Below are 16,831 nucleotides of genomic sequence, written 5' to 3'. Positions count from 1 at the left end.
CTTTATCACTACTCATCTAACATCTAGTAGTGACAACCCTTGGGTCACAAGTATTTTCCAGCTGAAAGAAAAATATTGGAGAATAACAAAACTATACCAGTGTCAGTAATATCGCAGAAATGTCAGGGAAAAATAATGACAATTTTACATATTTCGAGCACAGAAGAACCAGTGACATAGAATGACCAGAGTATATATTCCATATTGTTCAACTTGGCTTGTACATGGTATAATTGCTTGTACCACAAAAGTTTGTATTGCAATCAAAATTTCTTTGCCTTAAAATCTCAGAAGAGTATAGAGTATGCCAAATGTTGAATGCTTCAACATAAATTTGTTGTATATCTTTGATATGTAGTTTGTGAAACTGAAGATCTTCATGGTGTTCCACAGTCATGCGGTTCTCATAAACACTAGATATATATAGAATGTTCATGGTTCTATCAGTCTTTATCATTCTAGTAGTAATAAATCTTTTACTCCTGTCCACACAGTATCAGTGATAAACGTGATGACTGAGCATCCTGATTTGACAGCTTCCATTCCTCTGTCTTGTATATCCTCAATGTACGGATCACATGTGAAGATACAGCCAGCTGGAGAGTTTCCACTGAAAAAAATGAAAAAAAATCTTCCAAATTGATTTTTGAATCTAAATACATCAGTTATCACACTTGAAATTCAAAATTTACAAAAAGACCTTTGAAGAAAGGTTAATTCTGTGACTTAGATTAAGTACTGAAAAGAACTCACTACTACTGGTCATATTCTAGCCTAGCCCTGTATTAACAAGTCTCATCTTAAGACCTCAAATCTGTGCATCAGAATTTGCCAAATAAAACCGAAAGGTGACGAGTTGTTTTTATAGTACAAAGAATACCCCAAGAGTCTAGGAGCTTGACAGTGTCTTGAGTGTTATCAAACTAACAGGCTGTGCCACTTGAGGGTGCTATTTACTAGCATGTATACAATTTAAATTATTAGTTACTAATAGCAGATCTGGGAAAATAACTGGAACCAGGATCTAGCAATGTTGAATACACTTTCACTATTTTTTTCTGTACACTTTCACATATTGATGTAAAGAATAACTTATATTGATCAAGAATTTAGCCATGAATCAATTTCAATTTCATAACTCAGTGGATATCAAGTGGTTTCCGAATTGGCTATGAAATGACAGATCGTTCATATTAATGAAAATACTCACTGTTGTTCAAGTCCAATGATGTAACCTTGGCAATTATATAAATATCTGTAGCTAACCAATTTGACAGTTGTAAGGGTAATCTTCACCTAAACATGTTACATTTGTGCACTTACTTCTCTGTATGTTGGTTGGTTGAAAGTATCCTACTCTATGGTAGGATCTATGAATGTAGTTTAGCTTACTTAGCAATGGTTAATACTGTAATCCAGAAGAGTTACCAAAGTAACAAAATTGAAAAATGACGGTTGTTACCTTGGTGAAACTGACTGCTTGACTGTCACAGAAACACACAGTCCGTGATAACAAGTTGAAAACACCAAATGATAGCATGTATTTAGATTTGTCTTGATTTCATTCAGTTTACTATTATAGTGTAATATATTCATCTGACTTGTGTCCCCTTGAATAGAATTAGAAGAATAAAAGTTACAAATAATAAATACAAATTCAAACACAAAGACAAACTAATCCTGACAAAGTAGGTGAAGATAGAACCATAGAATAGTCAACAGACATCTCGATTGCTATATTTATAATTGCATTTAGTGAAAACTTGAATATATTTTACCAATGTATCACACAGAATGAGATCACGATGTATTTTATTAAAAGTTGCTTTGTGCTGTAAAAAAATGTTACAAGCCATTGCAACTAGACCAACATAGCTAGGTTATAGTCTGTACGATTTGTTAGGTTGGGGTGCCCTCAGACATCCCTATTCTCCTCTAGCTCTCACAACAGTGAAGGGAGAATGACACGACATACCATACAGTCTCCACAGGTAAGTATCTTGTCATTTTCATAACATGATTTTCACTCTTCAATCTCTCTAGCAATAGGCATTAAATATTTTTTATAATACACTTGAATTTTGAAACAAGCTCCAAACTGACAGCAGCCACCTGACCATGGTACTCGTAACTGTCAAAACTAACAGTGATTTACCTGAACAAACTTCCTGCATACTATTTCTCATTTCTCTATACCACCTCACACATATGCTGGATTCTTTGTCTTCTGTTTGGGACAAATATTTCATACCTGCTCATAAAGAGAAAACATAAGTTTCACCACTCCAGATAGGTCCATATAAAAAAACAACTGATAAATTCATCATGCAAGTAAAACAACAACCTCAATTTGCCAAATGATCAGCTTTGATCTGAAAGTGTATATGTTATGTAGTCTTTCTGGTCCTTCCTGTTTTAACTGTTCTTTGACATGAAACATAACATAAAGCTCAATATTTTATCATGATATCAAAGTGTTACAGATAACAACACTGCTGACTAAAGTATCCTACAAGCTGTAATGGTACACGATATTCAAAGTTTTAAATTACCGGTTTCTAGTGCTGATAGAATTTCTTGTTTTTCTTTGTTTGTTTTAGCAACAAGTAACTGCTGATTCAGCTCATCCAGCAAATATTGCTGTCGACATATCTCATCAACATAAGGGTACAGGTGGTCGTATCTGTAGAAAATACAAATGTTATGTAATGTCATTAATATCTGCAAAACACTATCGATATAAAGTAATTAGTTTTTTTACTTCTGATTTGAAAATTGGGTGTGACATTACATGTAATACAAACACTGTGTAAGAAATTATGTTTGGAAGAAAAACATCTCAATTTAATGTATCATTTCAGTTTCAAAACCATAGCATTTAGGATTCATTGCTTCTAACGAATAGTCATTAATTATCTTGAGTTGGAATTGTCACTGATCACCACGAACAATGATAAATATAGTAATATAAAAATAGTTGACAATCATGTTGAAATCTCAATGCATATTGTGTGCTAGCCAACCAAACATATCTATAACAGTAAAGTTAGTTTGAAAATGTGTGTATATATGTATGTGTGTGTGTGTATGCATGTATGTATGTGGTACGTATGTATGTATGTGTGTATGTATGTATATATGTATGTATGTGTGTATGTATGTATGTATGTATGTATGTATGTATGTATGTATGTATGTATGTATGTATGTATGTATGTATGTATGTATGTATGTATGTATGTATGTATGTATGTATGTATGTATGTATGTATGTATGTATGTATGTATGTATGTATGTATGTATGTATGTATGTATGTATGTATGTATGTATGTATGTATGTATGTATGTATGTATGTATGTATGTATGTATGTATGTATGTATGTATGTATGTATGTATGTATGTATGTATGTATGTATGTATGTATGTATGTATGTATGTATGTATGTATGTATGTATGTAACATATGAATCAAGGTAAAGTACCTGCAGAGGATATACACATATCCCTCATCCAAGGCAAAATAATTAACTTACAATTTCTTTTCCCCTGTTGACAGTTTAGCTCTGTCACTGTGTGACCTGTCTTTTCTTTCCGGTACTTTTTCAATTTGCTTCAAGAGAAATTCTTTCTGCTGCTGACAGTTTAACTCTAATTCTTGCAACTGAAAATTAATCACATAAGTAATCTCTCATTAAAAAATCAATCACTGTAAGTTTATCATCTTCACTAAAAATGGGTGAAAATTCAAATTTTACCTCTTTCAGTTTCTTTTCAAGTTTTAGGTTTTCTGTTTTTATCTTTGACAGACAAACCTCGGCTACCCGTATGTCATTCATTAATTCAATTTTCATCAGTTGACAGATGTACTAGTGAGTGTGATGATGAGGATAATGCACATGGATAGCGATATCGGTTGGTTGGTTGTTCGTTGTTTGTTTTCCCCCAAACATTACGCATGCGTACTATATCCTTCCGGGATTTTAGTGTCAGACGTCCTCGAAAACCGCGATCGCGATGCCAAGTAAAAAGAAGAAATACAATGCCAGATTTCCTCCGGTAAGTAGTATTTTCTTGACAAGTTATATCATTTATGACTTTTGCAGTAGATAGAAGTTTGAAAGCGTGTTGTTTTTCTGTAAAATAGGCACGAATCAAGAAGATAATGCAAACGGATGAAGATGTTGGAAAAGTGGCTGCCGCTGTTCCAGTGCTCATATGTATCCTTTTGTTGACATGGCACGTCCACCACCGTGATTGTACGGTGAACTACCGAAAGTGTCATTTGATTCGTTTTGAAGTACATAATTCTGTGCTCATAGTTTCTTTGTCGTTTTTTGTTTTATATCGATAGAAAGACAACGTTTATGAACGTGAGTCGTATGTTGTGTTTATACAGGAAGTGGAAGTGTCGTGTCGGCCAACATTGACTCCAGGGTGCAGCTACTATAACTTAGTACATTGTAAAGCTCGCAAAGCTGATTTGAAAGAGTAGTATCGGCACTACCCCTTTGTCCATGTTGTCACAATCATTAGAAGTCTGCATGTGACAAATACACAATGCTATATGTTACCTCAGCAATACCCAGTTGTTTGACATTTAAATTGTGGCTAGCCATGTTTGTGGTTGAGTACCTGGGTTGTATCTTCAGACTTCGATACATGTATGTGTAATTCCCTGTAATTTTACATGATTGGATGAATTTTGTATGCTTATATATACATTGTTCTATTTATTCATCAGATAATTTGACAAAAATAAACATTATATCAGAAAATGTTGGCAATAGCAATACTCCCATTTCACTAATAGTAATAATATCTACAATGTGGAAGAATTTCTTACATTTCCATAATTATTGTAGCTACCGCCATATATGCTTATAGACAATCAACAAGAAGGAAACTGCATATAGTAAAGGAGAATAGAATATTTTGGATGTTTCAAAGTCCCAAAGCCCCACTACAATGTTATTCAAATATCATATACCAAATAATCCTTCACTGTTAGCAAATCAGCAAAAGCCTTGGAAATATTTGTGAAATCACTTATAACTGAGGCTAGTGCACAAACAAAGTCAAGAAATGCAAAGACAATGACAACAGCACATATGTAAGTATATTTGATATCCTTTGTGTTGTTGTATTTGTTACGTTTGTAACATGTTACTCTCTTTCAAATTTTCAATATAACATGTGACTACTAAGATTATATTAATTCACATTATATTAATTCACATTTATGTGCTGGAAAACTTAAATGTTTATGATGACACAAAAATAATGGTATTACTACAATTGTACTTCATAATACATGTAGTGACTTGTTCCTACATTGGAAATTCTTTTTATCTTTGCTTTGTTCCCATAAGTGTCTTTGTGAATGTTGTCCAAGAAATACATTCTTTAGATGAGATAACAGAATGAAAATTATATTCCCATTTTTAGTCTAAGTAATTTTATGTTCATTATCTTTTGTTATGTTCCATCAGAAAACAAGGTATTCTCAATGAAAGTAAGTTTGACTTTTTAAAAGATCTGGTACAGAACATACCTGATATTACAAATGAAGATGATGACGGGCCAACAGGGTCAGATGGCAGGCCAAAACAAACAAGGTAACAATCACACTTAGACAGCTAGACAGAGGTATATAAAGTAAAATATCATATGTATAGAAACAGAAAAGGCTTCTGTAACATTGTCAAAACAAAACTTGTTCTGAAAAGATGACACTGACTTAGTGTATTAACATCATACCACTTTACAATTTTGTCATTGATAAAACATGACTACCTCACCTCACATGTCTGTGTTGTTGAAAAATAAATACAGATGTAGATATGTAACAAGAGGTAGAGACAGATAGCGAGAGAGATTACGTTGTTAGAATATGAGTGAAGGCTCCTAGAGTTGATCAAGTCAGTGGCAATGTAACTGGAACAGGTATTGTGGTTGTCAGTATTATTGATGATCTCTTTCAATCTTGTCAGGCCAAGAAAAATTACAAACAGTAAAGCCAATGCAAGGTCGTCATCATCTGGAGAGTCCACAGCAGAGGTTAGTACATTCATACTTCATAATCCAAGAATGGGTAATCATGTTCTGATATTTTGATATATAACTCTACTTTTCTCCTGTATTGCTGGTCATTGTTGCACATTAGTCACTGTAAAGTCTATTGATAAAATTCTAATAAAACATTATTTGTGGTTAGGACATGCAGTCAGTTTTAATGTGTGAGTTCTTGATACAAGACATTTTGTTTGGTATCATTGACCTGATAAGTGATGGAAAAATGAATACAGGATGCCATATGCATGCTGTTTCTATGAACAGAAAAATAAGGTTACAATCTCTTTCAAACCATGATTGCAATGTATCAAAGGATTTGTTATCAATAGGCTATCAAATATGACAAATAGAAGCGTGGATTGTTGAGATTCCCCAGGGTTCTTCCAAGGGTTTATAGAGTAATGTGTTTCACCCTCTACTACGATTTCTTGAGAAGAAAAGCTGATTTACATAACAATACATTGGTTTGTAATATGCAAATTTCCAACTGATAATGGTCACTTTGACACCACTACTGATGTATTGAATCAATTTGTTTTGTCGCAGGCTGAATCAGATGATGAAAACTCCACACACAGACTAGTTATCAAGTCAACATCAAGCACAGTACCTGGTGCAGCTGCTGCCAGCACCCCAAGTCCTAGTTACTACAGTAGCCTACCTCATTCCATACCTACACCAACACTCCCCACAATGCCACAGATGCCTCATTTACCATCAATGTCGCAACAGCCAACATTCATACCACAGATGTATATGCCATCAACATCAAGCAGTGCAATGGGTAGTTTACAGAAAACAAGTAATGATGATGACGATGATGATGAAGACTATGATTCATGACATCATGGATCCATCAAGGAACTCTATTTTTCATGCAACTTTTAAGGCACCTCAGCTATTGAACTTGGTATTGAGACAATTTACTGCTTCATGTAGGAATCAACTTTTTTTCTTGTAGCTCGTCAGTGTAGAAACAATAGGAAATTTCTTGAGGAAAGTACTCTGTAAAATTGTTGACCTTTCATTCTGCAATTTAGAAGATACATTCAGTTGTTCCAGTTTATTGTGAATTCTGTCTGAGTAGTCAGTAATACCAATCCCACCTATTTCTGAAAGGTGTGTAATTGGAATGCAAGATTTGTTTTATGTTTACCAATCAACATGACATTTACAGTCTAGTTAATGTACATGTTGTGGCCCATAGCAATTTGATCTAGTGTCACATTACTGATTGCCTGAGTGAGTTAACAAGTACCTGTAAATATCCAAAGTTCAGAATACACACATGTTTAATCAGAGTGCAGAAAACTTATTATCATTATATTTTTAAAGAAGAAAAGTAAATGTAGTTCTGTATGGATGTATATGTAGACAATATAGTTGTTTATGACGGAATCATGTGAAAGTTGATTTTATGATTTATATTTAGGGTATGGTTTGTAACAAAGTACCTGAAAGGGATAGTAAAAGTCGTGGAAGTTATGATATACAAGTTATATCTTATGAACATGGTCAAAGTCAAAGTTTAATTGGATTCTGTAAAAAGTAGTTTCTTGTCAATTTTGCTGCATTGCAGATGAAATGTAACTGGCCATGTTTTGTCCAAATGTTGACATCAGAGTTGATGTGTATTTTGTGTCATTGATTTTTAGATAGTTTTGTCTTATCATGTCGCTGTGTAGCATCAGCTGTGTCAGCTTGCAAGATATGTAAGTCAGTGTCAGTGCAGGTGAAAGAATTTACATTATTATCATCTTGAAGATTGTTAGCTAGCACAGAGTCTTGTCATGGTGCTATGTCTCAATCTCTCTACACCAAGCCCAGAGTCTTGTCGTGGTGCTATGTCTCAATCTCTCTACACCAAGCCCAGAGGCTTGTCTTGGTGCCACTATCTCAAGTTCTCTACACATAGGGTCTTGTCTTGGTACCACTATTTCAAGTTCTCTACACCTAGAGACTTGTCTTGGTACCACTATCTCAAGTTCTCTACACCTAGAGACTTGCCTTGGTGCCACTATCTCAAGTTCTCTACACCTAGAGACTTGCCTTGGTGCCACTATCTCAAGTTCTCTACACCTAGAGACTTGCCTTGGTGCCACTATCTCAAGTTCTCCTATCTCAAGTTCTCTACACCTAGTGACTTGCCTTGGTGCCATTATCTCAAGTTCTCTACACCTAGAGACTTGTCTTGGTGCCACTATCTCAAGTTCTCTACCCCTAGAGACTTGTCTTGGTACCACCATCTCAAGTTCTATCTCAAGTTCTCTACACCTAGTGACTTGCCTTGGTGCCATTATCTCAAGTTCTCCTATCTCAAGTTCTCTACACCTAGTGACTTGCCTTGGTGCCACTATCTCAAGTTCTCTACACCTAGAGACTTGCCTTGGTGCTACTATCTCAAGTTCTCTACACCTAGAGACTTGTCTTGGTGCCACTATCTCAAGTTCTCTACACCTAGAGACTTGCCTTGGTGCTACTATCTCAAGTTCTCTACACCTAGTGACTTGCCTTGGTGCCACTATCTCAAGTTCTCCTATCTCAAGTTCTCTACACCTAGAGACTTGTCTTGGTGCCACTATCTCAAGTTCTCTACACCTAGAGACTTGCCTTGGTGCTACTATCTCAAGTTCTCTACACCTAGAGACTTGTCTTGGTGCCACTATCTCAAGTTCTCTACACCTAGAGACTTGCCTTGGTGCTACTATCTCAAGTTCTCTACACCTAGTGACTTGCCTTGGTGCCACTATCTCAAGTTCTCCTATCTCAAGTTCTCTACACCTAGAGACTTGCCTTGGTGCTACTATCTCAAGTTCTCTACACCTAGTGACTTGCCTTGGTGCCACTATCTCAAGTTCTCCTATCTCAAGTTCTCTACACCTAGAGACTTGTCTTGGTGCCACTATCTCAAGTTCTCTACACCTAGAGACTTGCCTTGGTGCTACTATCTCAAGTTCTCTACACCTAGAGACTTGCCTTGGTGCTACTATCTCAAGTTCTCTACACCTAGTGACTTGCCTTGGTGCCACTATCTCAAGTTCTCCTATCTCAAGTTCTCTACACCTAGAGACTTGTCTTGGTGCCACTATCTCAAGTTCTCTACACCTAGAGACTTGCCTTGGTGCTACTATCTCAAGTTCTCTACACCTAGTGACTTGCCTTGGTGCCACTATCTCAAGTTCTCTACACCTAGTGACTTGCCTTGGTGCCACTATCTCAAGTTCTCCTATCTCAAGTTCTCTACACCTAGAGACTTGTCTTGGTGCCACTATCTCAAGTTCTCTACACCTAGAGACTTGCCTTGGTGCTACTATCTCAAGTTCTCTACACCTAGAGACTTGCCTTGGTGCCACTATCTCAAGTTCTCTACACCTAGAGACTTGTCTTGGTGCCACTATCTCAAGTTCTCCTATCTCAAGTTCTCTACACCTAGTGACTTGCCTTGGTACCACTATCTCAAGTTCTCTACACCTAGTGACTTGCCTTGGTGTCACTATCTCAAGTTCTCTACACCTAGGCATAAATAGCTTATTGAGGGTGTACCACCTAGACAAGTCTCTGGGCTACCGGGTAATTGTTAGCATGATATTATTGCATATGTGATCACATACAAATGAATTGGTAAAACTTTCATGAGGATTGCAACTTGTACAAAATTTGATGTGGGTTTTCATACAATTTCAATGAATATGAACCTAAGTTATCATACTATGATGAGTAACAGCACATAATTCCTTGCCTACATAAAGAGGAGATAAGATTATTGGTTCAACTGCTGCCATGGTATACAATTATTACCATTGAAATCTGATATACAGTGGCTTAGATAAGTTCAAGCTGATTGTGAGAATTTATCTTGAAACAACATGTGCTCAATTTTCCAAGAGACTTCACCCTCCATTTGACTCTATTTCATCAAATATGATATTTTCCACACCTGAAAAGTTATCGAAATCTTCATTTATGAAGTTGCTTTTATCAAAATTGAATTTAAATTTCAACACACTCGTGTTACATTGTGGAAGTGTAACTAGGTTTATGAGATTGCAGCTGTGCAACTCTAGGACTTGCCAACGGTATCAGTTCTTATCTAAACCCGTTATATTGCATATTGTTAATATGACTGAACATATGGAATCCAAATTGCCAAATAGCTAAGGAGATTGTCCATTCATTTATTTCAGGATGTTATATTCCCTGATATATATATCTTCTTAAGGTTCATATGATGAGTATTGAAAGAGTGTTTCACTTTGTAAATATGTACTATTGCCATGCCATTGAAATAAACATCGTGCTGTATGTCAGTATGATGTCGTAATGTGTGCGTGGGAGAGAGAGAGAGAGACAGACAGACAGACAGACAGACAGACAGACAGACAGACAGACAGGCAGACAGGCAGGCAGAGACAGTCTGTGTCAAACCTATTTTAGTACACGTTTCTAAATATCACGATGGCAGTAAATTTAGCAATCCATGTTCCACCACTGTAGAATTTGTGACCCAACAAACAGGGATCTAAGACATCAGCTTAGCTTTATGAAATCGGAATCTATGAAATTTTTATTTTATGTAATAGATGGCCACAAATTATGACATCATTATATCGATCTACCAAACATTATTATATTATATATACTTTATATATACTGTGTGGTACAAATATTGAAATCACTTTTAATGACCGCTCAATGCTGCTGCAACTCTCAATTACCCGTTATTCTTCTTAATTCAACAAGTATCTGAACTGTCCAGAATTTTTTTCAGGATAGCTTATCTATGACCATACCATCTACGAAGTGTCAGCATTACCAGTGTCCTATACATCATTATAGTCGTCTGAAGGGGGGGGGGGGGGCTATTATTATAAAAAGCTCTGTCCCGCGTGTCCGTAATAAATCACTTCGCTGACTTGCGATATCCAGTTTCTTTCAAACCTGACGCAAAGGTATGTACACATCACTTTGTTTCATGACATATGCAAATTTGACCAAATGGCGGCCATATTTATAGGTAGATATCAATATGTAATCCTCCTGTCTCCACTGATAAGATAACACTAATGCGAAAACCTGGAATTAAAACCCTGTCCTTTAAGAGCTTGACCTTCGGGTTAATTGTCAAAATCAAACCATTTCTAGCATATCAGAGACAGGTCGTTGTATTTATATGTTGCCAATTTGTATAAAAATCATGGGTATAGGCAATATCCTGATCAATTTATGGGTTTTTATTTTCTTAGCAAATGTGATAAATTTTATATCCTAATCTTCAAGTTTTGGTTACCTCTTTCAAAAATACTGTAAAATGATAATTGTTAATCAAAGGTTTTGAAATGTTGCATTGTTATCAGCAAAATATCAAAACAGTGTAAACAAAATAAAAACCCAACATAGATCAGAAGGTGTTTCTTTTCAAATGTTATTGTTCGCCAAAAGGGAAATCACACATTAGTAATGAAACTTAGACAACATTGTAATAATTAAACAAACTTTGGGAAATTCCATCAATATTAAATTTACAAAGGGCTATGTCACTATTTGCGCAAACTGTCGAGTCACCTTTAATTTCCTCTTATCTCGATGATGGAATCGATATTTATAATATACATAGAAAGTGTGCGCGTGGGCAAACACTAACTATTGACATCGAAACTAATATCCGATGCGTTAGATTGATGTCTACCTTGGTGCGTAATTTGTAAAGTTGCATACGGTAAGCATCAATAAAGTTACCGTATCAACCTGCATAGACACAAGTCTCTTAGACTGGAATACATGCGGATGGGGGTTTTGAATTTGAATATTCTGAGTCAACAACACTTATCAACATTCAAAATCCCTAATCGCCTGGATTCTAGGCTAACGGCTCAAATGATACTAAGGTTTCACAGTATTAGGAAGAAGCCAACGTATGACGTGTACAAAAAACCTGGGTCTCTAGTTTTAATTTCAACATTCTTGTCAATGTGTTCATTTTTGCATGGTTTGCGACATACTGCTAGATGGTGTGTGCTTTGACGTAACAAAGCTGCCAAAGACTATAGCTGTCCAGGTTTGTGTAGGTAGAGAAATCAATTTTTAAAAATACACCCATTAATAATGCCATTATCCTAACTTAGATCAAGACATTAATTAACACAGTAATCAATATAGTCGATTTTTATATTAATTAATTTCAGCCACTTTCGTACAAATTAATATTTAGTGATGAACATCTCAGATACGGAAGTTTTTGTTAGTTTTCTATTAACAAATTTTATCTAAAAGGTAAAGAGAAGTCATGGTGACGGTCTGGTAAATACCAAACACATAAAAGGCCTACATATTATGTAAATGGAGAGATTGACTTTAATCAAAATAATGAGCTGTCATTTTATAAGCGATAAGGGATTTTTGTTAAGATTAATTCATCAATTCCGTCGTGACATGGGTACAATGGCTGTGACAGAGTATTGGTGAACATAAAAGTTTTGACATTCAAAAGGTTATGTAGCACAGTTAAAATATCTTTTAAAAATCCTTCTTGGCGAGTGTAGCTTATGTATTCACTGTAACAATGTTTTTCATGTCGATAGTTATTAGATGATGCTCCAATAACCAATATATGTGTTGTGTTAAACAACAATTGGCCTGAATAGGTTGTGACATATCATAGCAGGAAAAATGAACGTTTAACATAATAGGTATGGACAAGATTGGTTTGTAGGTTGAAGAACTGAGCTGATTGGAAGTATACCATGATTGATTCAGCTATACCTGACATTGTACGAACACCTACCATTATTAAATAATAAGCATTCAAAATGGTTCGTACGTACATGGTATTGTACATCGATACATCATTTTCATTAGCGGTTAAACCAACGGAAAATAACAGTTTCAAGGTTATAGTATCTGCAATAAAATGATAATATATATGAAAGTTGGGCAGCTGTTTGATCACGTCGTTAAGAAATGAACGTATAAGTGGAAATGGCATCAATTCTAATTGGAGAATGGTCTATAGCTGTTACTAACTAGACATATGCCACAAATGTCATTTTATATTAATTTATGTAGATGACGTGAAACATAATTGTTAAAGTAAATAAACGGCTCGTCTATTATTATAGCAATATGCATATTTGACAGTTGGCAAACACTTTTCCGCCTGATACTGTCACTTAGTACGAGGCACAGTCCAATCGCAACAGCTCTGCTATAGTTCTCCGAGAGATCAGAATGTCGACCGAGCAAATTCCATTTGCTGTAACTACAAACACTGATTTTTGTAACCCTAAAGTGTTCCAGCGTATACACATAACAACTATCGACAAGTCATCGGATGAACTACATGGAGACAGTAACACCAGATCTAGAGACGATCTCCGTGAAAGTTGGCAACCTTTATTCCGTGTAATGGCACTTTTCGGTTTGTGTCACAACGGACAATTTCTTTCTACAAAGATTTCATCAAATTCAAAGTTTTCCTCCAATCTACTTCTGGTGTATTCATTGCCATTGCTAATTCTTATGTGGCTAAGTTTCGTACGATATGTGTACAACTATGTGTCTCTTCAGATTTCGTATGGAGGTTTGCAACCTTTCTACTTCATAACTGCCGTATGGAACTTCCAGTGCGCGGTTAACTTCACGGTTTGCTTTGTTCTCAATATCCAACCGAGATATTTGAATAATATATTTAACCATTGGCAAAACCACTGCCAAAGTGAACAAAGCCTCTCTCTTGGACTAAAAGTGGAAGCGAAGCGGTTGAGAAAGTATTCCTTAGTAACGTGTGTAGTTGGCATTTCTTGTGTTCTAGGTTATGGTGGGACAATAGCTTTCCTTTGTCTAGTACCAGGGGACTCAAGCGGTAATTCCACTAATGCCTGTTACTCACCCTTTCCTTCGGAATTTATGGTTTTTCAGCTGACATTCCTTCCCTACCAAGTAGCAGCATGGATGTTCCCTTTGTTGATGTTCGTCCAATTCTGCTACCTTATAAACAAACAGTTTTGCAAATTCAACCATGAACTTAGCCAGAGAATTGAAAATGGACGATGTTTCAGTGAAGATATTGGCAAATTCAGAATGCAACACCAGCACTTAGCAAATCTTGTACAACTTGGTGATAAGGGATTTTCGTCATATCTAATGCTTACCGTTGCTACCAATTTACCATTGTCTTGGTTCATTATGTACATGCTATTGTTTACTGCACATCAAGACCTTACAACCGTGATTATTTTCGTGTCCTGGTTATTAGGTGTGCTTTTTAATCTAGGAATGATGTGTTGGTCTTCAGCCGTAGCACATGAGAATGTAAGTAATCGATATATATATATATATATATATATATATATATATATATATATATATATATATATATATATATATATATATATATATATATATATATATATATATATATATATATATATATATATATATATATATATATATATGTATATATAAATACACACACACACACATGTAAGTATAAGTGCCTCTGAGAACAGTGCTAGATGCAAGATTAGTAGCAGAGCATTATATACTTAATTCAAATGAATAAAGATGTTATACGTCGTTACTCAAAGTCTTACGTCCGTAAGGAATAGTTTAGTCCGACCATCTTATTACGCAATATATACACAAACATTTAAGTGTATATATCGACCTTGACAATCCCAATTTTATCAGTCGCCTGGTGACATCGTTGAGGAAGCGTAAGACTCTGAGTAACGACTTCTAACATCCTTAAAGTGTGTGTGTGTGTGTGTGTGTGTGTGTGTGTGTGTGTGTGTGTGTGTGTGTGTGTATGTGTGGTATATATATATATATATATATATATATATATATATATATATATATATATACATTCATACATACACTCAGTATATGTAAAAATGTCTATGCTGGAGTAAACAGTGCTCAATACATATGTACGTAGAGCGGTACAGATAACACAATATCAAGCAAGATACTTAGGACCTGTTGCACTGTGCTGTTGCGATCATCTGTTGTGAACATACAAAATACATAAATGTCCTGACATAGGCTTACTTCATCCAATGTTCCTATTCGTGCACACCACTGTCATCATCCTGTTCGTCTTTCTGTTACCTATTTATATCGATTTGCCATCTATCCTTAGGCCCATGACGCTGTTTATGATATACACAATGTGACCTTGGGTTACGACCCCGGTGATAAGATGTCGACAGAGGTAAGGCTTATAAAATGTACAACTACAATCTATTTAGAATCTCTTTATAGTCTTGGGAAGTTCTTGGCCTTATACGTACTAAGTAACCGTAAAGTTATCTGTGTCATGTCGACTATTCTCAGACAGTAGACTGACTATCATCTAATTATCACCTGCCACGTTTTAACTTCTATATATAAGTTCTATCAAGTAGTGACAGTCAGTAGAAACGATATACGAAATTTTGTGTACTAGTCTACTTTCAAAATAACTGGTATATCTTCCACAGCTGACAATGTTCTTATTGAAGCTAAATGGTCAACCCATCGCATTATCTTTATGGAATATGGTATTTATAACTAAGGATTTCATTCTTACAGTGAGTATTACAGCGTTCCTGTCATATTGTTTAACTTCTACACGCCCTCAAATTTCACTTTGAAAGTTTACTTTGTCTTTAAACGATGAGGTGTTTACGAGTTGCCTATTAATGTCTGTCAAATGATTCCACACATCATATCCACAAGGATTACGGGTTCTACATTTTAAACACAATTAATGACAGCCTAGATCATATAACATCGTTCATACTCCTCCGTAATACGTTGAAAACAAAATAAAAACGAAAGTTGGATGTATGTACGTAGGCTTGGTCAGAACATTTAGAGAAACAAACTTGACTATGAATGAATAACAGGACTTGATTTCAATCGAAGTGTTATAAGTAGAAATTAATATCTATATCTTAGAACTAATTCTAAGATATCATTCCATTCCAGGTTATGGGAGTGTCTGTCACATACTTTGCTCTCCTTGCACAAGTTACATAAAATTACGAGAAGCGGATCCTTATTACCGCAACATGATGTGGTTACCGTTATATAGTAAATCGAATGGTATGTAGAAGGACAAATAAGGATTGGAACACTTAGAGATGACAGGGTCTCATCTGCAAAATGGAATGGAAATATACTTTTTAAAAATACGTTATATAGACGTTTGGAATATCAGATATCAAATCAATTTTTATTGTTCGTTCATGCTAACATATAGAAACTTAAATTCTAGTTATATTTGTAACTAAATGATCAAAGAAATGAGTATAAACTGTTGTATTAAAAGTCGATGTTTTCCTTAGAAATTATTATTGCATTACATTTAAACGATTGGGGTTATGTTAATATTCTGGTTTGTAGATGTCACAGTGGTTTGTTCACAAACTAATCAAATGATTGATGGATTCACTTTTCAGAGCGAGGTAGTGAGGTATCACTGTAACCAGTGACGTCACCATATCTACCATTGCAATAGTTTCTCCTCGTCCACGTTTGCTTGATCTCACCTACATTGAATGCCTCTTCAATACGAATAAGCATTTGGTGTTCAGACGTACGTACTTCGGATATAGCACGTATATCCCTCTTGCACCCTCACAACCAAAACTCTAAAGGCTGTATTGCTATATTATACAGTAATAGTCTATAAACACAAGTTTGTAGTCAAAGAAACAACTTATTATTTTGATCGCCCCCCCCCCCTTCCTAGGAAGATTGACATTGCACTAA

General features: G+C 35.4%; 2 protein-coding genes across 2 annotated transcripts; one reads left to right on the top strand and one right to left on the bottom strand.

Moving 5' to 3' along the window:
* Positions 1-283: 283 nt before the first annotated feature.
* LOC144446941 (uncharacterized) lies at positions 284-3,895 on the bottom strand. Its single transcript, XM_078136789.1, has 6 exons — positions 3,760-3,895; positions 3,538-3,665; positions 2,553-2,683; positions 2,156-2,251; positions 1,463-1,610; positions 284-610 (listed from the first exon to the last, which is right to left on the bottom strand). Exons 1-6 carry the CDS (start codon positions 3,853-3,855, stop codon positions 454-456), a joined length of 756 nt encoding a protein of 251 aa, XP_077992915.1. The 5' UTR covers positions 3,856-3,895; the 3' UTR covers positions 284-453.
* A 98-nt stretch (positions 3,896-3,993) lies between these two features.
* On the top strand, positions 3,994-7,982 carry LOC144449591 (uncharacterized). The gene is made up of 6 exons (XM_078140158.1): positions 3,994-4,060; positions 4,149-4,221; positions 5,021-5,114; positions 5,494-5,619; positions 5,995-6,061; positions 6,623-7,982. The coding sequence occupies exons 1-6, from the start codon at positions 4,019-4,021 to the stop codon at positions 6,917-6,919; spliced, it is 699 nt and encodes a 232-aa protein (XP_077996284.1). The 5' UTR covers positions 3,994-4,018; the 3' UTR covers positions 6,920-7,982.
* Positions 7,983-16,831: the final 8,849 nt, after the last annotated feature.

This window comes from Glandiceps talaboti, chromosome 2 (genome assembly GCF_964340395.1).
Source record: "Glandiceps talaboti chromosome 2, keGlaTala1.1, whole genome shotgun sequence".
Taxonomy (NCBI): Eukaryota; Metazoa; Hemichordata; class Enteropneusta; family Spengelidae; genus Glandiceps; species Glandiceps talaboti.
Note: the sequence above shows the minus strand (reverse complement) of the source record. Positions and strands in the feature narration are given on the sequence as shown.